The following is a 20,807-nucleotide window of genomic DNA, read 5'->3' on the forward strand; positions in this document are numbered from 1 at the left end:
GACGGGTATTTATTGAAATTAGGGAAAGGGGAGTGGGAAGGAGAAATGTTCAGGGTTCTGGGCGTCCAAGGGTTACCAGGGGTGCAGGGGTTCCAAGGTGCTGTGTGTGTGAGGCAGGGCGGGCGGAGGGGGAACAGGAGGAGGGCTAGTATTCCTCTGACCTGTCGGAGTCCTTCTGCGGACAACTCCTCCATCTCAATGTCCCCAGCGGAGGAGGCACCATCCAACATAGCCGGATCCGGGATCAGGGTCAAGGGCAGGTGCAGGCACAGAGTCGGGACACGGCGCAAGAGCAGGCGCGGGTGCAGAGTCAGGGTCAGGAGCGGGTATCGCCAGCGGAACGGCTGGCCGGGCAGGGATGCGTCGGGCCCTCACGGGGCGACCCCTCCGAAGGGAGGGCTGGTCAGGGTGGAGGCGATGAAACTCAGCAATTATAGCCGGATCTAAGATTCTGCTGGAGGGCACCCACATCCTTTCCTCCGGGCCGTAGCCCTCCCAGTCCACCAGGTACTGGAGACCTCTTCCCCGTCGACGTGATTGGAGGAGGCGGTTGACCGTGTAGACCAGTCCCCCCTCGACCACACGAGGAGGAGGCGGTGGCGGAGCATCGGGGAGTAGATCACTCTCGTGCACTGGTTTCAGCTTGGACACGTGGAAGGTTGGGTGGACCTTCATGGAGCTGGGGAGCTTGAGGCGGACAGCCGACCTACTGATCACCCTCTCCACAGGAAACGGGCCGATGTACCGGGGTGCCAACTTGCGGGACTCCACTCGGAGCGGAAGATCCTTGGCGGAGAGCCATACCTTTTGTTCCACCCGGTATGTAGGAGCCGGAATCCTCCGTCGATTGGCTCCAGCTACATAACTAGCCACTGACCGGAGGAGGGTGGTCCGGGCTTGGGACCAGGTTCTGCGGCAACACCGTACAAGGGCCAGGGCAGACGGGCAGGAAACATTGGGCTCCTGACTCGCGAACAGTGGTGGCGGGTAGCCGTACACACAATGGAAGGGGGACAGGCCAGTTGCGGAGCTCGGGAGGGAGTTATGGGCATATTCCACCCACAGGAGCTGCTGAGACCAGGATCGGGGATTGCGTGAAGCCATGCAGCGTCCCAGATCTGAGTTGATCTGGGACGAAGAGGCAATCGTTGGGGCAAGCACTGGGGCCGGGCTGGTCTCGGATCGCGTCCCTGACTCGTCTCTCTATGTCCCAGGTCAGAGCAACGATACAGGAGCTTGGGAGGACAGGAGCCGGTTCCTCCACTGGAGCTTCGTCCTTCTGAAAAACCCGGCTGAGAGCATCGGGTTTTTGCATTGCGGGAACCTGGACGATATAAGAGGGTGAAGTTGAACCGGGTGAAGAATAGAGACCAGCGGGACTGACGTGGATTCAACCTCTTGGCAGTTCGGATGTACTCCAGGTTTTTGTGGTCGGTCCATACCAGGAACGGAGTGCTGGTGCCCTCTAGCCACTGCCGCCACTTCTCCAATGCCAGTTTCACGGCTAGCAATTCCCGGTTGCCAATGTCATAGTTCTGCTCAGCTGGGGTCAGTCTGCGTGAGAAGAACGCGCAGGGGTGCAACTTGCCATCTCCTGCGGCAAGTTGGGAGAGAACTGCCCCGACCCCGATGTCTGATGCGTCTACCTCCACCACGAACTGCTGATCGGGGTCAGGCATTTGGAGGATGGGGGCAGAAGTGAAGCGTGCCTTCAGAGTTCTGAACGCCTGGTCGGCCTCCGGTGTCCATCGGTAGTGGACCTTGGTGCTGGTGAGGGCAGTCAACGGGGAAGCAACCTTACTGTAATTCCGGATAAATCTTCTATAGAAGTTGGCGAACCCCAGGAATTGCTGTAGTTTCTTGCGGCTCTCTGGCGCTGGCCAAGAGGTAACAGCTGAGACCTTGGCAGGGTCCATCTGAATACTTCCCTCCGCTATTATGTACCCCAGAAAGGACACAGACCTGGTGTGAAACTCGCATTTCTCTGCTTTGATGAAGAGAGAGTTCTCAAGGAGGCGACGCAGGACCAACTGGACATGGCGGACGTGTTCAGGCATGTCTCTTGAGAATATCAAAATGTCATCCAGGTAAACGAATACAAAGACATTGAGCATGTCCCTGAGGATGTCATTCACAAGGGCCTGGAAAACTGCTGGGGCATTAGTAAGACCAAAGGGCATGACCAAGTATTCGTAATGTCCGGTTGGGGTATTAAACGCTGTCTTCCACTCATCGCCCTCTCTCATGCGTACCAGATGGTAAGCATTCCTGAGGTCGAGTTTTGTGAAGATGGTTGCCCCCTGGAGTAGTTCAAAGGCGGATGACAGGAGTGGCAGAGGGTACCGATTCTTGATTGTTATGTCATTCAACCCCCGGAAGTCGATGCATGGACAGAGAGATCCGTCCTTCTTTCCAACAAAAAAGAATCCAGCACCGGCAGGGGAGGATGATGGACGGATGATTCCAGCGGCCAAGGAATCGTTGATGTATGTCTCCATGGATTTCCTTTCAGGGGCAGACAAGGAGTACAGGCGGCCCTTAGGAGGTGCAGTGCCTGGCAGGAGGTCAATGGCGCAGTCGTATGGCCGATGAGGGGGCAGAGAAGTGGCCTTGGACTTGTTAAAGACTTCCCGAAATCCATGGTAACTGGCGGGCACATTGGAGAGGTCTGGGATCGAGTCAGGGGATTCAGGACTGGTGGGTATGATGGCTCCTCTCAAGCAGGTTTGGTGGCATTTTCTTCCCCACTCCTGTATTACTCCAGTTTCCCAGTCGAAGTGGGTGTTATGTTGACGGAGCCACGGATATCCTAGGATAAGTGGCAACCCTGGTGAGCGCAGAAGGTGAAACTGGATAGCCTCCTGGTGGTTTCCTGACAAGTGCATGGTTACTGGGGCTGAGATGTGAGTAACAGTGCCAAGCAGATGTCCATCCAGGGCTCGTGCAGGAACAGGTGTGGACAGACGATGGCGCCCTATGCCTAATTGATGAGCTAGTTCAGAATCCATAATGTTGGCATCTGCTCCAGAGTCGACCAGGGCAGACAGTGTGTGTGGGGAATCGGGAAGCAGAAGACGAACCTGGAGCAGGAGTTTTCGGGTTACGGGGGGCTGAAGACATGCTGAGCTCACCAGGATTCCCCCTACGCCTGATGAGCCTTGGCTTTTACTGGACAGTTGACCACTCGGTGGTTCTCGCCCCCGCAGTACAGGCAAAGGTTTGAGGTGAAGCGGCGCCGGCGTTCTTCTGGAGTGAGAGTAGAGCGACCAATCTCCATGGGTTCGGGCTGGCATGTATGCGTCAACTGGGCAGGCGAAAAGTCATTCCGATTGCGGACGGGGCGTGGAATTTGGTGCCCCTTCTCTCGTCGACGGGTCTGTATCCGGCGGTCGATACGAACCCCCAGAGAAATGGCGTCGTCGAGGGTCGTGGGTAAGTCGTATGAGACCAACTCGTCCTTGATGTACTCTGCCAAACTGTGAAGGAAGGCGTTCACCACGGCTACCGTATTCCACGTGCTGCGTCTGGCCAGGGTCCGGAATTCAATGGAGTAGTCAGCGACAGTGCGATTGCCCTGCCGGATTGTCAGGAGTTCTTGGGATGCATCTGCCGTTGTTGAACCCAGATCGAACACCTTCTTCATTACCGTCTCGAAGGCCTCGAAGATGGCACAGGCTGGGGTTTGTTGCTCGAACTCTGCTGCTCCCCAGAGACGAGCCCGACCCGTCAGATGGGTAATGGCGAATCCAACCTTGGCCTCCTCCAAGGCGAAGGTTCTGGGTTGCAGCGAGAACAGGAGTCTGCAGTTGGTCAAGAAGGGCCGGACCTGGTCTGGGTCGCCATTGAAGCGCTCCAGGTCTCCAATCTTGGGCTCCGGGTTCGATGGTCCGGGAGCTGGAGCGTTGTAGGCTGGTTGGGGGGATGCAGTAGAGGGAGCTCTCAAGTTTGTAAGGGCCTCAAGCACCTGGGCCAGTTGCTCTTGTTGTTGCTGGAGTTGTTGTTGATGCTGATGGCCAAGCTGAATCAAAGACGCGACGTCGCCAGTAATTCGGGAAACCTCCCCCTCTGCACGTTGCAGGCGGTCCAGGGCTGATGGTTCGTTCGCTGATTCCATGGTGGTCAGATCGTACTGTCAAGTACGAGACGGAGGAACCAAGTGCGTTCGAACCCAGACGGGTATTTATTGAAATTAGGGAAAGGGGAGTGGGAAGGAGAAGTGTTCAGGGTTCTGGGCGTCCAAGGGTTACCAGGGGTGCAGGGGTTCCAGGGTTTCGGGGTTCCAAGGTGCTGTGTGTGTGTGTGTGTGCCTCCCCAGGGAAGTGGGAAGCAAATCCTGGAGCTGGAGAATCCGGGAGGTCCTGGGGAAAACACACACAACACAACAGCAGGTGAGAGCAAGGCAGCGGCACAGTTCAGGGCAAATCCAAGTCAAAAGAGTCAAGCAGAAGGCAGGTCGGAATTACCGGGGCAGAAGAGAGATCGGAGTCGAAGACAAAGGCAGGTCGGGTTTCCGGGATGGGAGAACGGGGCAGGGTTCAGGCAGGTCCGGGTACAGGAGTCAGAGAAAGTAGGAGCAGACTGGTAACACGAGTGAGCTAGCAGACGATCTGACAAGAAATGACTGAAACACAGGACCTTAAATGCAGAGCATGGTTAATGGCAAATGCAGTGCAGCTGGAGAGTTAATGAGGCTAAGGGAGACAGAGCAGAGTGGGACAGGTGAAGGTGATTAGGGCCAATCAAGTGTAGTTACCAGGCTGGCAGAGGGAATCCATGACATACAGCCCAATAACAAGTCTGCTGACTCAGTGTAGAAACTTTTCATTGTCTTGCCAGTGTGTCAATGTCTGTACTTTGCTGCTGGTTTCTATTTTATTTTGTGTATATTACAAAGTATTAAATATATATTTATTACATTTTTAAAACCTGGAATCTGGAATAAATACCTCTTAAGTTCAACTTTAACTTCACTTTTGCACATTGCTGTATTTCTTTTCTTTTTTTTGTTTGCTGCTCAAAGCCGGTCATTAATTATCTACAGAAATCCTCTCAGTCAACCATCACAAGATGGAATAAAAGGTTGATACAGTTTATTTTATTGTTCAATAGTTCTCTCCATATCAGTATGTACCTTGATCACCTGGTCTGATCAGTCTGCATTTACTGGAAATTACAACTCTGTGTGTGTGTGTGTGTGTGTGTGTGTGTGTGTGTGTGTGTGTGTGTGTGTGTGTGTGTGTGTGTGTGTGTGTGTGTGTGTGTGTGTGTGTGTGTGTGTGTGTTGATAATGTCAGCAGATCTCTGAAACACTCTGTGTTAAGGATTTTTTATATATGTCACATAAGACAAAACTATTTTTATTTGCCATGAACGAAAAGCTGACAGTGAAGAACGGACAGCTGTGTTCTTCCTGGTCAAACTGTCAGCACTAAACTAAATAATGTTAAAGTGATGTGACTGAGGTCAAAGTTACCTGGGCATTGGCTGAATAACCGAGAGTTGTTCTGTTCATTTCCTTCAGACTTGCTGTGGTGTTTTCACCACAATTGTAACTGCTCTCCAGTGGTGGACAGTAACAAAGTAAATTTACTTGAGTACTGTACTTAAGTACAGTTTTTGAGTATCTGTACTTTACTTGAGTATTATTTTTGGGAGATACTTTTACTTTCACTCCATTTGAAGGACAGATATTGTACTTTTTACTCCACTACATTTCTATTGATGCTCTCGTTACTTGCTACTTTTGAGCTTACGTCAGCTGATTATTATTATTTATTTTTTATTTTTTTTGCAAAATTCTGAGAAAAATAAACGTTCTGCTGATTTGCATATGGTTTGTCTTAGTCGTATTGCCGTACCTGTACTACGTCATGCCATACAAAGAAATGAAGAAACTCCCACCGAGCAGGTCTTATCTCAAACCCATGATTGAGATTTTTGTCACAAAAACTGATCACAGCCTACAAAAACTCGTCTTCCAACCTGAAGTATGTCGCAGTAAAGTAGCTACTAACATTAGCTAGCTTAATGTTTGTTAAATTGCAGATGAACATTTTAGACTGTATGTGCTTGTAGTATCATAGTTGCCATTTTTAAACTGTTTAAAAATATGGCAACTGTTGCAGTCCAGTTGAATGATTAAGTTGACTTCCTGTTCATGTTTTTTATACAATTCATATCAAAGAGTCCAAGGTAGGGGTTAGGGTTAGTGTGGGGGGGGGGTCATGGTTGGGGGTTAGAGTCCAAGGTAGGGGTTAGGTGTACTGAAATGTAACGGTGTTCTGAGGCTTCTTGACTTTATGTGTTTATTTTTGAGCTATAAACATGTCTGAAGCAGAATCGCATCAGTGTATTGTATCATGACAATAAAGCTACTTTCCTATATTTTTAAATACTTTTATTTAAGTAATTGTTTAAGCAAATACTTTAGTACTTTTACTTAAGTAATATTTTGACTAAGCTACGTTTACTTGTATTGGAGTAATATTTGACAATGAGTCTCTGTACTTTTACTCAAGTAGTGAAGTTGTGTACTCTGTCCACCTCTGCTGCTCTCATGTTTGTGTTTGTCTATAAATCTTTGTCCATATCTCCTGGAGGTTCTGAAGTCATGAGCTCAAGATTTCTGTAACACTCCTGTCTTCTGCTATTTTTAACACATAACTTGGCACATGGCATTTAGCTTTTACCTCTAACTCTAACTGGACAGTTTCAATTTGTGTTTGACTCTTAACAGGGCTAAGCGGTGCCAGGTGATAAACACACAATGGTGAACACTAGTGATTTTCCTGTGAACATGTGTTTCCAGGTGTTGGTCTGATCTGTTCTATGTGAAAAGTGCTTTAATATGACTTTTATTGTGATTTGATTGATTGATTGAGTAGTATGAAGCCTTTTGAGCCTCTAGGAGTAGCTGATGATGTCACTCATGATGTCACAGCATATACAGCTAAAGACAACAAATAAAAAACCTGGGGGAGTGGAGTTAGGAAGCAGTGAGCAGAATGTAGCTCCTCATCTCTGCTGGATGCTAGCAGCTCCAGGACACATTCATTTAATTTACTACATACCACAGTCTCCAGTTGCATTGTGGGTAATGTGGTAAATGGGTAAATAACAATGTGTGAATTAAAAAGACCATGTCCAATTATGTTATGAGGGAGAGTCATGTTAAATCTGTGTCTCACACACACACACACACACACACACACACACACACACACACAGGTGCCAGTAAAGAAGAAGGGAGGAGTAAATGACTAGGGAGTAGAGGTGACAATCTGTACAGATTGTAAAGTCAGCAGAGCAGAAGGAGGAAAGCAGCATGTCTGAAGCAGGTGAGTGTTTTAATGTTAGTCCTGAAAATAATGATTACTGTCATTATAGATTAATATACATATTATTTCTCAAATTAACTGTTTAGTTGTTTGAACTGTGCCAGATATGAAATCACAATATCTGAGGTTACATATGTTTCCATATTTGTGGAAATAAAGATGTAAAGCGACATTTATTCACAGTGAATTGGAAGTTATGTTCTTGTGAATAACAAGGTTGTAGAAAATAGTGCACTGTTAAGGGAGAAGCAAACGGGTAGTGAGTAAAGTTGAAAGTATTCAGTCAGAGTCCATTTTAAAGGTGACACAGCAGAAAGAGGAAAACAGCAAGTGTAAAATAATGAAGACATTAAGTCAGTTCAGCATTAGCAGTTAGCAATAAAAGGCTCAGCACAAACACATAAAATGTGTTTCTTATTTAAAGAACACAAAATGCTGCAAAAGGTGTTGAGTTCTGAAAAATGAACAGACTGAACCTGCTGAATTTATTGATCTTCTCTGATGTCACAGAGAGCTCAAAGAGAGATAATTTACTATCAGCATCATTAAGATTAGAAAGAAACACTTTTATTGGAGAACTGCGGGGTAGTTTAATTAATGATTAATGACTCAATCACACACCTATTAAATCCTGTGTTTTGTCCTTTTTGCTTTCACAGAACAAATAAACACACAGGACCTTCATTTTCAGTTCTCAGTAGACTGTTTTTACCCCAGCACTAACGAACCAATCAAATCACGTGAAGACACCAGAGTTCACTGAACCACAACAAACAGGTGAGCTGTGAAAGCAGAAGACTAACTGTTTGTTATTTGTTGTTTATTTATTTATTTATTTAAAGGTTTAGAAATCAGGGACAATGCACATTAATAAAACATTTGAACAAAATGTAAACATGCCAGAATTAGCCAAAAGGCTATTTTACATCTGCTGTCCCTGGACTGATGTTAAATAGACACCCTAAAAGAATATAAAAAGATTTAGTTTTAGGCATACAAATAATACAATAAAAAATTAGAAGACTAAATCTGAATAAAAGTAAAAGAAAAAAACAATACAAAAATCCATCCATACACACACAAGCTAACAGAGACTGAGCTCAAACAACAGACAGTAACACCAACATCAACCAAACTGATTACACCAGACAAGCTAGCAGACCACAAGCAAGCAGGATGTAGACAATAAAAACATTACAAAAAGCCAAAAGTACTAGACAATTAATAAACTGACAGACAACATGACGGATGGCATCAGAAAGCACCGACAGGCAGAGCAGCAAACATGGAGGAATTTAAGCACTAAAATTTAATGTTGACAGCTTTGACCACTAATAAACCACTTTTCTAAAGAAAAATTAAAAGGTTGAACATTTATTCTCAACATATCAGCCATTAAAATTGTAATTTTTAATATGGACATTTTCAATAATAACTGAAAACTCGATGTGATAAAAAGCTCCAGAACAGATTCTGAGTCGACTTGTGAGATGTTTTACTGAAGATCCTCTTGAGTTTCTCTGAGACTTAAATGACTGCAGCAAACTGGGCTGTTTGTCTATTGTTTCTATTGGCAGACTGACAGAAACACAACTGTTATCCTATCAGTGATCACCTCTGATTTTACCAGAGAGCCAAGATGACAGAGGAGGACCTGCTCGACATTCTGGATGATTTAAAAGACGATGAATTTAAGACGTTCAAGTGGCGCCTGAAGAATAAAAAGGTGGACGACATCAAACCTATCAAAGAGAGCCAGCTGGAGAACGCAGAGAGGCGGGACGTTGTTGATCTGATGGTGCAGACATATGAATTTGCTGCAGCTGTGAAGGTGATGAAGAGTGTTTTAAAGAAGATCAACAGGAATGATCTGGTGGAGGAGTTGTCAAACATCAGCTCAGGAGCAGCAGGTCAGTCACAGGAAGAGACAAAGATGACATCACATCCAGACAGTGAGTATTTAAACAGTTACACATTTTTGTTCTTCATACTCTTTGTTTTAGCACATTCAATTAAAAATAAAATAATAATAATAATAATAATAATAATTAAAGGCTCAGTTTGAATAGAGAGATATGGACCTTTTCACACATAGGGCCTGATTTACTAAAGGTTTGTGTGTGTAAAAAAGTGTGCAAAGTTGACGTCATCCACAAAAAAATGTGCAAGCCTTGTCTTTCAAATGTGTAGGATAATACGGGCTGTCCATTTAGTACATTTGCCATAATGAATATGTAATATGGGTTAGGGATAGAGTTAGGTGTAAAATGCAGGGAGAAAAAAATGATGCAAATATGTTATTTAGCACATGCATTGCATTTTAACAAACTCAAAGGTAGTTTTATTGATGGTAACTGCGTCTATAAATAATGCGTTTGAAGGGAAGGTGTGAAGCGGCTGCGCTCTGTGCACAGATGACTGCTGTTACTGTGGAGAGGAGGAGATGGAGGCACAATGACAGAATATGCAGAGAATACACTGGTGATATCTCCTCCACTGATGGCTCTGAGACATTCAGTACTAACTGGAGGATGATTTAACACTGTGGATAATTTGGGAGTCATCATTGGATAATTGAAAGATCGTAGATGCAACTGTGGAAAACATGAATGAAGTCTTGTCAGGTTTGCAGTGATGTAATTCTGACAGGTGATCCTACAAAGTAAATGTTAATGATTCCTGTAATCAGGGTTGTGGATCCTAGAATATACTTTATATATATTTATATCTATATTTCCTCAAGTAGATTTCTCCTGGAGAACACCAGTTTCTCTGTCATGTAAACATGTAACATGTCTTGAACAAAATGGATCTGTTGAATGAAATCAGAGATCAGAACACAGAGTATTTTATCCTTGTATTTAAAGATCAACTAAAACTGAAACACAAATTATCCTCCAGAAGTCTAAATAAGTTGGTTTCCAACACTTAATATTTTAGTGTTTGTTGAATTTCAGACACATTTGTGTTGTGAAGAAAAGTTGTGAGTTAAACACAGAACAAAAAGTCAGGACTTACACACGTCTTCTACCACTAATGCTGATAGAATAAGAAAAGCATGCTCTGTAAGTGCATGAAAACACACTGATGTTCAGATCTATATTTTTCTTCTCTTTCAGAAGATGGTGACCAGCAGAAGGATTCAGATGAACATATGATTTGTCTGGTGATGAAATGTCAGACTGAAGACAACGATGAAGCAGAAAGTGAAACCCCCTTCACTGATACCTACACTGAGGTCTACATCACACGGGGAAGGAGTAACGAAGTTAATACCCAACATGAAGTGTGGCAGCTAGAGAGAGCTTCCAAGATGGAGACCCTTCAGGACTCTCCAATCAAGTGTCACGACATCTTTGAACCCTTACCCAACCAAAAGAAACACATCAGAGTCGTTCTGATGATCGGCGTCGCTGGTGTTGGAAAAACCTTCACAGTGAGGAAGTTCACTCTGGACTGGGCAGAGGGCTCCAAAAACCAAGATATCAGTCAGATGATTCCACTTCCATTCAGGGAGCTGAACTTGGTCAAAGATGAGCAGCACAGTCTGATCACACTGATCCATGAATTCTATCCAACATTACAGAAGCTCACAGCAGAGAAGCTCGCTGTCTGTAAAGTTCTGTTCATCTTTGACGGCCTGGATGAAAGCAGACTTTCACTGGATTTCAAGAAGAGTGAGGTCGTGTCTGATGTCACAAAGAAGTCATCAGTCAGCGTGCTGTTGACAAACCTCATCCAGGGGAAGCTGCTTCCCTCGGCTCTCATCTGGATAACTTCCAGACCTGCAGCAGCCAATCAGATCCCTTCATCATTTGTTCACAGAGTCACAGAAGTACGAGGCTTCACTGACCCCCAGAAGGAGGAGTACTTCAGGAGGAGATTCAGTGATGAAGAGCAGTCCAGCAGAATCATCTCACACATCAAGACATCCAGGAGCCTCCACATCATGTGTCACATCCCAGTCTTCTGCTGGATCACTGCTACAGTTCTGGACCACATGTTGACTACAGACCAGAGAGGAGAGCTGCCCAAGACCCTGACTGACATGTACTCACACTTCCTGCTGGTTCAGACAAAGAGGAAGAAGAACAAGTGTGATGAGGGACATAAGACGAGTCCAGAGGAGCTGACGGAGGCTGACAGGGACATTCTTCTGAAGCTGGGGAGGCTGGCGTTTGAACAACTGGAGGAAGGAAACATCATGTTCTACCAAAAAGACCTGGAGCAGTGTGGTCTTGGTGTCACAGAGGACCCTATGTTAACAACATTTTGTACACAGATCTTCAGAAAAGAACATGGAATCTACAAGAAAACAGTCTACAGCTTTGTTCATCTGAGCGTTCAGGAGTTCCTGGCTGCAGTCTACATGTACCACTGTTACACCAGCAGGAAGACAGAGGTACTGAAAGACCTCCTCGGAGAAGAGTTCAGACACAGGGAATCAAAACCAAAGTCTGTCCTCAAGAAGACTTCTGTTAATCTCACAAACAATGATGTCTGTGACCCATCTGGTAATAAACACAAAGTCACATCTCTGGATGACGCAAACATGAGAGAAGAGGACAAAAACAAGGAATCAAAAGAAAAGTCTTTCCTTGAGCGTATTGCTTGTTGTTGCAGAAAAAATGGTGGTGGTGATGATCATGGTGATGGTGATGATGATGATGATGATGATGATGATGATGATGATGATGATGATGATGATGATTACTCATCTCTGGATGACTTCCTGAAGAGGGCTGTGGAGAAATCTCTCAGAAGTGAAAATGGCCACCTGGACCTGTTTGTCCGCTTCCTTCATGGCCTCTCTCTGGAGTCCAACCAGAGTCTTTTAAAGGACCTGCTGGGTCAGACAGACAACAGTTCAGAAACCATCCAGAGTGTCATCAACAACCTGAAAGAGATGAACAGTAAGGATATCTCTCCTGACAGAGGCATCAACATCTTCCACTGTCTGATGGAGATGAACGAGCGCTCAGTACATCAGGAGATCCAAGAGTTCCTGAAGTCAGAGAACAGATCAGAGAAGGAACTCTCTGAGATCCATTGCTCAGCTCTGGCCTACATGCTGCAGATGTCAGAGGAGGTTCTGGATGAGTTGGACCTGAAGAAGTACAACACATCACTGGAGGGACGACAGAGACTGATCCCAGCTGTGAGGAACTGCAAAAAGGCTCAGTAAGTCCAGATGTGATTAACATTATAAATCAGTGTAGATTAGTAGTTTAGTTCTTCAAATATACATCAAATAAAATTCTTATTATTGTTTAAATAGTGCTCTACTTGTTTATAGCTGAAATAACGTCAGTTACTGTGCATCCTGACAGTATTCACACCACTTTACTTTCCCCACATGTTGTTATGTTACAGCTTTTTTCTCATCAATCTACACACAATAAGTACAAGTACATAAGTATTCACTCCCTTTATGCAGTACTTAGTTGAGGCATCTTGGCAGCGATTACAGCCTCACGTCTTCTTGGGTATGAAACTACAAGCTTGGCACACCTATATTTGGGGTATCTCCCATTTTTCTCTGCAGACCCTCTCAAGATCTGTCAGGTTAGATGGGGAGCATCGCATAACAGCTGTTTAAGTATTTTCAGAGATGTTCAATCAGGTTCACATCCGAGCCTTGGCTGGGCCACTCAAGGACATTCACAGACTTGTCCTGAAGCCTCTGCTTCGAAAGTAAACATTCGCCCCAGTCTGAGGTCCTGAGCATTCTGGAGTTTTCATCAAGGATCTCTTCATCATCTTCATCTCCTCATCTTTACCTCGATCCTGACTAGTCTCCCAGTTCCTTCCCCACAGCATGATGCTGCCACCATCATGCTTCACTGTAGGGAAGCTATTAGCCAGGTGATCAGAGCTGCCTGGTTTCCTCCAGACGTGATGCTTGGCATTCAGGCGTTCACACCCCTTTACTTTCTACCATGTTGTTATGTCCAACCAGTCCAGGCAGATGTTCTCCCACTCTGAGTCTGGTTCTGAGGGTTCTTCCTGTTAAAAGATGTTCTCCCACTCTGAGTCTGGTTCTGAGGGTTCTTTTTTCTCTCCACTGTCACCAAGTGCTGCTCATGTGGGAATGTTGGGTCTCTTTAAATGAAACCTGAAGAGTTCGGTTTAGAACCTGCTCTATGTGGAAAGAGCCTTCACATGACTTTATTGTGATTTGGCGCTTTATAAATAAAGATTGATTGATTGATCGATTGATTGATGGAGCCTGACCATTAAGAGCTTTGAAAGTAAGGAGAAGGATTTTAATTGTATTGTAGATTTTACAGGAAGCCGATGCAGTGAAGCTAAATGCAGTAATATGATCTTTCTAGTTTCTGTCAGAATGCGACCAGCTGGAGAGTCTTTAGAGACTTGTTAGGACAGACAGATAATAATCAATTACAGTAGTCCAGCCTAGAAGTAACAAATGCATGGACTAGTTCTCACATTAAAGCTCAATGTTATATTTTAATGCTGATACCCTGATAACATCTTTCTGATGACATCATGTTAAAATAATTCAACCTTATTGGTTTGTTCATTGTGTTAGTGCTGAATTTTTCAGATTCTCAGAAAAGAAAGTTCATAACTAAACATGATGCAGTAATCTATCATGCACATTCAAATATTTATTTACATTCATGTTTAAAGATGTTCAGGTGTAATATTGTCAGGTCATTAGTGTTTGTGAACAGTCAGTTAATGTAGCTGCTTATGGATGTGAACATGACAGCAGCAGGTAGCAAAGAGATTTCCATTCACTGAGCTGAACTGAGTCTAAATATCCTGCAGTCACATTAAAAATAGTGGACAGTAAAAGTGGTTTTCTAATCAAGATGGAAAAAAACTAGAAAAATAAAACAAAAGATCAACTGTTGTAAATGTTATAGTGAGTGTTTCACCATCAAATGCATGAAGTAAATATAAAGTGTCGTCTTTCATGATAACATATGTTGTAATATATGTGTCTTTACAGACTCTCTGACTGTGGACTCTCAGCAACTCACTGTGAAGTTTTGGCCTCATCTCTGAAGTCCGACCCCTCCCATCTGACATATTTGGATTTGAGTGACAACAACCTGTCTGATTCAGGAGTGGAGGTTCTGTCTGCTGGACTGGAGAGTCCAAACTGTAGACTGAAGACTCTGAGGTCAGTTCACCTACTGTAGCTTTAGTAATGTTTTTTTCTATATATTCTATTTAAATTCTTCACTGAAGTTTCAAATATTTGGATCTTAATTTTCAGGATTTGCTGAACACAAATCTGTAGAATTTAAATGTTTTCCGGAATTTAAAATCTACAGTTGTGTTTTATGTTGTAACCTCTTGACAAACGCTGTTACGTCTACGGGAACGGACGTTAGGAGGTAGCCAAGTCACAGAATCACACAGTTTTACACTTTTACAAGAATCCTGAGAGTGTTACCTTTCCAACGATAGGAGACACATATCTGAGTCTCAAACTATGTGGGATCTGTGCTGCTCACAACTTGGGCATGTCGTTTAGACTAACAACATAAAAAATAGGGGCATGTATTAAGAGGTTACGAGTTTAAACTAGTAAGCTAGTAAACTAAGTTCTACATATCAAGCACTTAAAAAACGGTGTATGCGTCACACTAGTTTATAAATCTCAGTCTATTTTGGGAGTCTTATTCTGGGAAAAACCCTTTTCTATTAAAGACTGTGTGAGAGCCATATTGATACTTGTTGAGTTTTAGCAGTTTTCCTTTAAACATTTTGTAATGCTCCTTTAAGTATACCGGTATACTCTAACCCTAACCCCCCTAAGCAGACTAGGTTAAGCAGCCCACGGAGCTACACAGAGAAGAATCTTGTAACTTTATTTTTACTTTTTCAGTAAAGTTTTTCATGAACAGATGTTACTGCCTCCGAAGATTATTGTGTGTCAAGATTAAAAGCCAAGAGGACTGCTTTATAGTGGTGGTAAAGTGCATTGAGAAACGATTGCAGCTACAGACTGGTTTATTTGAATGCACCAATAACTATTCATTTATAAACACATACCCTAAAAACCAGTGTATAAGACACACCTTTAATGCAATATTTTGGATGTGGATATGATTATAGGTATGTAAAAGGCCGTCCACACTAAGAACAATAACTATGATTGTAAATATATGTACTATGACGTCCTATAAACAACGGTGTCTAACACGCGCTGCACGCTCCAGCTGTGTATGTAGCTAATGAAAATAGGCTATTGACAAGCTGTTATTGCTTTATGTTATATGGAAAATGATTGTGTGTTGATCAGAAGTATTTCAGACACTAGTTGCTGTGATGTTTCAGAGACCAAACTGATGTTAAAGCTTGACTCTGGTGCAGTAGTCGGTTTACACACAGTGGCAGCTCTGATGAAGAGTTTTTGGGACTCAGTGAGCAAACAGCTACACACTGTATTAAATATGTAAAGTTACTGTGAACTTTTAAAAGGTTTAATATAAACTAACTGAACCCAATCTGACCTAATATAGCGGTTCAGGGGGGTATTCCAGGTAGGCGGTTCAACAAACTCTGAATCTAACCCTGAACTCTGAGTTTACTTACTCTGAGATGGGAAACTGAGTATCCAGTTCCAGAACAGCTGATCTGAATTAGTTTAATGCACTCTGAGTATGTCCACCTTAAGTTTGGCGCATGCGCGACCGCTAGAAAAAGCCATCAACAATGGAGCCCCGACACCTTGATTCACCATGGCAACTACTGAGAAAACAAGCTCGAGTTACGTCACCTCACTGTAACTGGAGCTCCCCCTGCAGGCCTGTGGCGTATATGATCATATATTTAACTAATAAAGTAACACCGCTGCAGACGCTAATAAGGACAGAGAAGCGGCATGGGGGAAAATTGCTGCCCGAGTTGATGTTTAACTTTTAATGCACCACTCCACTGACTAATATACCTTACTTAAAATTGTAGCATAAAGGTGAAAAAGTGGTGTAACGTTGGAAGCAGCTAAAAATGAAATAAAAAAACATAATTCAATAAGTAAGGCACATTTTGCTGGTATGATTGTACGTCATTTTGATTTTATTCATAGTTGACGTAGGCTATTAAACAAAGTAAATATTAATTCAGTGGTTATTTCAACATGTAAACTACCAAATACAGGAAGAAGAGCTCATGTAATAAATAATGAAGGTTTTAGTCCAACATGTCTGATTTCATATTGATCCTCTAATTACAGACTTGACAGAGTTCAGCAGCATTTAATGTCTGCAGAAGGCTGACATTATGATGATCCACAATAACACAATGACAAAGTCACTTTTAGAGGAAAGCTCATTGATGAGGACATAGTAATGTTGAACTACACATTTAAAACCTGAACACATCTGATTGGATTATAAATGGATTTAATCTACAGCATTTCTTTTTTTTATTCAGGTTGATCAACTGCAGTTTGTCAGAGAGCAGCTGTGCTTCTCTGGCCTCAGCTCTGAAGGCCAACCCCTCCCATCTCAGAGAGCTGGATCTGAATTGGAACTACCTGTTTGATTCAGGAGTGAAACATCTGTCTTCTAGACTGGGGAGTCTGGACTGTAGACTGGAGACTCTGAGGTCAGACACAATCTTTTATTACTGTGCTGTGACACTAACTGCAGACACAAAGATTATATTATGTTGATCCACACTAAGTATCTTCATGGGAAAGTCTATTTTATTCTTCAGTGGTTTAGAACATTGACAGTCAGAACAATGTTCAGCTTTAAATTTAAACCCTTCAAATAACAAGAAAAATCTACACTGGATAATTTACTTTGAACCTCTGAAACTGTTTTTCTCTTTTATATTCAATTATTGTAAGCTGCATCCTGTTGGGTTCAGGTGTGTGTGTGTGTGTGTGTGTGTGTGTGTGTGTGTGTGTGTGTGTGTGTGTTGTTTTTATTTATGTGTTTGTATGAGCTACTGGATAACTGAATTTCCCCAGTGGGCATGAATTAAGTATCAAGCTATCTATCTATCTACCTAATGTGTAAAATGTCAAGTTATAACGTGCACAAAAATCGTATTTTATTTTTAAAAGTAACATAGATAATAGCTGTTATACTAGCAGCCTTGAGACTCAGGTTGGTGAGCTGACTCTGGCTGTCTCATAGAGGATCTACAGATCACATCTACAAGAGGAACATATTGGAAAAAAGTCTCTGATCTGAGCTCTCAGTTTGTTTGTTAGCGAGATCTTATCTCTGACTATGAGATGTAAAACTGTGGAAGTGAACTGAACAGAGATCAGATTCTACTGTATTCAGTCTGTCTCTACCTGCTGGGGAGCTAACAGCAGCCAGCAGCTGTCTGCAAATACAGACTGATGTCAACACAAATACAAACTGTGCAGCCTATCAATCTTTCAGTTTCTGCCTAAAAATATACGTCATGTTTTAGTCTTTTTACATTTTTATTTGTGTGTGTCTGCACACAATGAGTTTGTATAGATGTACTCAGTGGTGGAGCTGCAGAGTTTAAGAGGTGATGTCACTACGTCTTTATTGAATTAGCAGCATGTTGTTATTAATATTAATGAGAACTCTTTTTGTTTGTATTAGACAGTTTTTGACCTGCATTCTGTTGGTTTCTACTGTTTGGAGTGTCAATTTCCTAAACTTTTACTTTCTAAACCCTCTGCAGATTTGAACTAGTTTTGAAATTTAAAAGTAAAAGGTCTTTTGTCTTCCAAACTGACATTATTTATTCTTTATTCAGATTGATTAACTGCAGGTTATCAAAGATCAGCTGTGATTATCTGGTCTCAGCTCTGAAGTCCAACCCCTCCCATCTCAGAGAGCTGGATCTGAGTGGAAACAACCTGAAGGAATCAGACGTGAAGCAGCTGATGGATCTTCAGCAGAGTCCAGACTACAGACTGGAGACTCTGAGGTCAGTAGAGAGTTGGAGTCAGTCTGTGCTGGTTTCAACAGTTTAGTATTAAACACAGTCAGTATCAAAGCAAAGATCCAGTATTTCCTGGTGAACCCCCAAACTCCAAATCTTGGAGGTGCTTCCAAGATCTTCAAATCCCACAGAGACTCTGTAGCTTTAAACTTTGATAAGAGTTGACATGTATCAGCAGTAAATCCATCAGTAAACTGATGAGTGAATGTCTCTGTTTCTGCAGTAATGATGTGTTCATGACTCTCAGCACTTTATTTCCTCTGTGTACTTGAGTGAAATCTGCAGAGGAAACACACTTGATAGTAAAAGTGTGTGCAGGTGTGTGAGTTTGGAGCTCAGTGTGTTCACTCCAACACGTTAACATGAGAGCTGAAAGGAAGCAAGCTACGCTGCACAGCTGTTCCACTTCTGGTCTGAACAGGACTGAAGTCCCTGCTGCTCTTTATACTGGATGTGCTGCATCACTGACTGACAGATGATCAAGTGAGTCTCACTAAACACTCATTTATCTCCTCTGTTCTTTCTTCTTCTCTCATCAGATTACATTGGTGATCTCTGTCAGAGTGAGAGTGAACATCCAGGAGTGTGGAGAGAGGATCAGCTGGATCCTGATGATCCATCTGGAGTCTGGATCTGGATCTTCACTTAAGTCTCTTAACTGACTAAAAACTGAACAGTTATCTCTGGATTTAGCTGAAGTCAGTACTTTACAGATTTGTTCTACATGAGCTGTTTGATGCAGAAAAGATAAAAACAGGTGTTATAAGTCAGACTGTGAGCCTGGGCTCATATTTATCAAGCGTCTCAGAATCACACTGAGAGTTAACGAGGACTAAAACTAATGAATGAAGCAGAAGAGAATTGACTGTGACTTTCAGCAGGAGAAGGATTACTGCTGGGAGAGAGTGAGACGTGGCTGTTTTACCACAGAGCAGCAGAGTAGAAATATTGATGACGTGTTGTAGTTTTCTCACAGTCATTTGGTATATTATGTGTATAAACAGGTAACCAGGCAGGTAACTTACCAAGGTTATGGAACTAAACTATGGAGCCAACATTCCTGTTTGTTTTAGGATTTGATTGATTAGTTTTAAAGGCTCCACATGGCTTCAGATGACATTTCAGTGTCTCTCTATGTAAATATTAAAGGTAAATGTATCTACGATCTGCATGAATGTTTTTGTCTAACTTCACACTGAGTGGAGGGAAATGAATTAGTGCTGATTATCAGCACAGATAAATATGGAGCCTGGTCTTTGCTGTCAGGGCTCTGGATCAACCTGTTTGATAAGTCTTTATCTTCCTTTAAATCACTTCTTCTAACTCATTTCATCCACTGATCTACCACTTATTTAGTTTTATATGCTGTACATCTAACATTTGACTCTTCTGTGTTTTCTTTATTTATTTTTTTGCTATATGTTTGTTAGTTTTGTGTAACGTTGCTTTGAGAAGTTTTCTACTGGTCTGAAGGGAGGCTGGTGGGACCATGCTGATAATAAACAAAGACCTAATTCTAATAAATGTGTGGAAATAAATGAAGTGTCAGTGTTTTTATCCTGTGTGGAGCTTCAGCTTCATATTTAACATCTATTTTTCTGTCTTTGTATATAAATGACTCATCTGTGATTGTATCTGTGTTCTTTGTTTTGGATTTCTGTGGATTTGTTAGATGTTTTTGTGGAACCACTGGACCACCAGAGGCCTGTACTACAAAGCTGGATTAACATACCCAGGATATCTCTCCGTTACCTGGGTTGATTTACCCAGACATTCACAATCCTGATAAGCGGTACTACGAAGCTGGTTATCAACTTGGTAATTGAACCCAGAGTTTTCCAATCTGGATCTCTGCGCGCTCACATAAAGGGGAGGAGTCTGCAGCATCTGACCAATCACAAACATGGAGAAACCCTGCAGAGCTACTTTACCATGGAGGAGCAGACAATTATTCTTCAACAATATGAAGAATTCAAACATCATCAGGCCAAAAGCAACTCTGTTGCTGCAGCAAAAGTCAGGAAGGAATGCTGGCAGAAAATAGCTGACACTGTTAATGTGTAAATCCATGAGATCATACAATATTAATTTATCAGACAAAATAAACGGACAGCACTCTGATCACACAATGCCACTTTATTACAGCACAGACGTTTGGGGCAGAGCGCTTCCTCAGTGCCCTTCCTTTCATAGAGACATTAAGTTAGTTTAATATTCAACATTCAAAATACAAACCTATTATGCGCTTCAACTATTTGAGTGAATGATGTCAAACCAACTGTATAACATACAGACTAATATCCCTCATGAATATCCCTCATGAATCAAGGATTGTTTTTTTAATATATATTTTGGCCAATTACAAAATTGCATCTATCCCTAAAAACTCTTTCTCTCCTAAGCGCTCCTCTCACGATCCGCGCACCAATGTTGACAGCCAGGATCTTTTAAGAATTTTCTAAGAGAGCTGATTGGTCAGGAGGTGGTGCTTTTGTACTCATTGATCTCTTATCCAGAACATAACCTGCTCCGGAGCAGGTTAGCCGTTCA

The 20,807-nt window shown here is 42.9% G+C and overlaps 1 protein-coding gene across 1 annotated transcript; it reads left to right on the plus strand.

Moving 5' to 3' along the window:
- Nucleotides 1-8,976: 8,976 nt before the first annotated feature.
- On the plus strand, nucleotides 8,977-14,372 carry LOC128375759 (protein NLRC3-like). The gene is made up of 4 exons (XM_053336176.1): nucleotides 8,977-9,247; nucleotides 10,457-11,432; nucleotides 12,883-12,902; nucleotides 14,317-14,372. The coding sequence occupies exons 1-4, from the start codon at nucleotides 8,977-8,979 to the stop codon at nucleotides 14,370-14,372; spliced, it is 1,323 nt and encodes a 440-aa protein (XP_053192151.1).
- Nucleotides 14,373-20,807: the final 6,435 nt, after the last annotated feature.

Source organism: Scomber japonicus, chromosome 16 (assembly GCF_027409825.1).
Source record: "Scomber japonicus isolate fScoJap1 chromosome 16, fScoJap1.pri, whole genome shotgun sequence".
NCBI lineage: Eukaryota > Metazoa > Chordata > Actinopteri > Scombriformes > Scombridae > Scomber > Scomber japonicus.

Bases quoted from the DNA above. Each gene is read 5' to 3' on its own strand.
- LOC128375759 (XM_053336176.1), top strand. From the start codon at position 8,977: ATGACAGAGGAGGACCTGCTCGACATTCTGGATGATTTAAAAGACGAT. The intron at 9,248-10,456 runs GTCAGTCACAGG...CTTCTCTTTCAG, and splicing joins CATCAGCTCAGGAGCAGCAG to AAGATGGTGACCAGCAGAAG. The intron at 11,433-12,882 runs GTGTGATGAGGG...TTTTCTCTGCAG, and splicing joins ACAAAGAGGAAGAAGAACAA to ACCCTCTCAAGATCTGTCAG.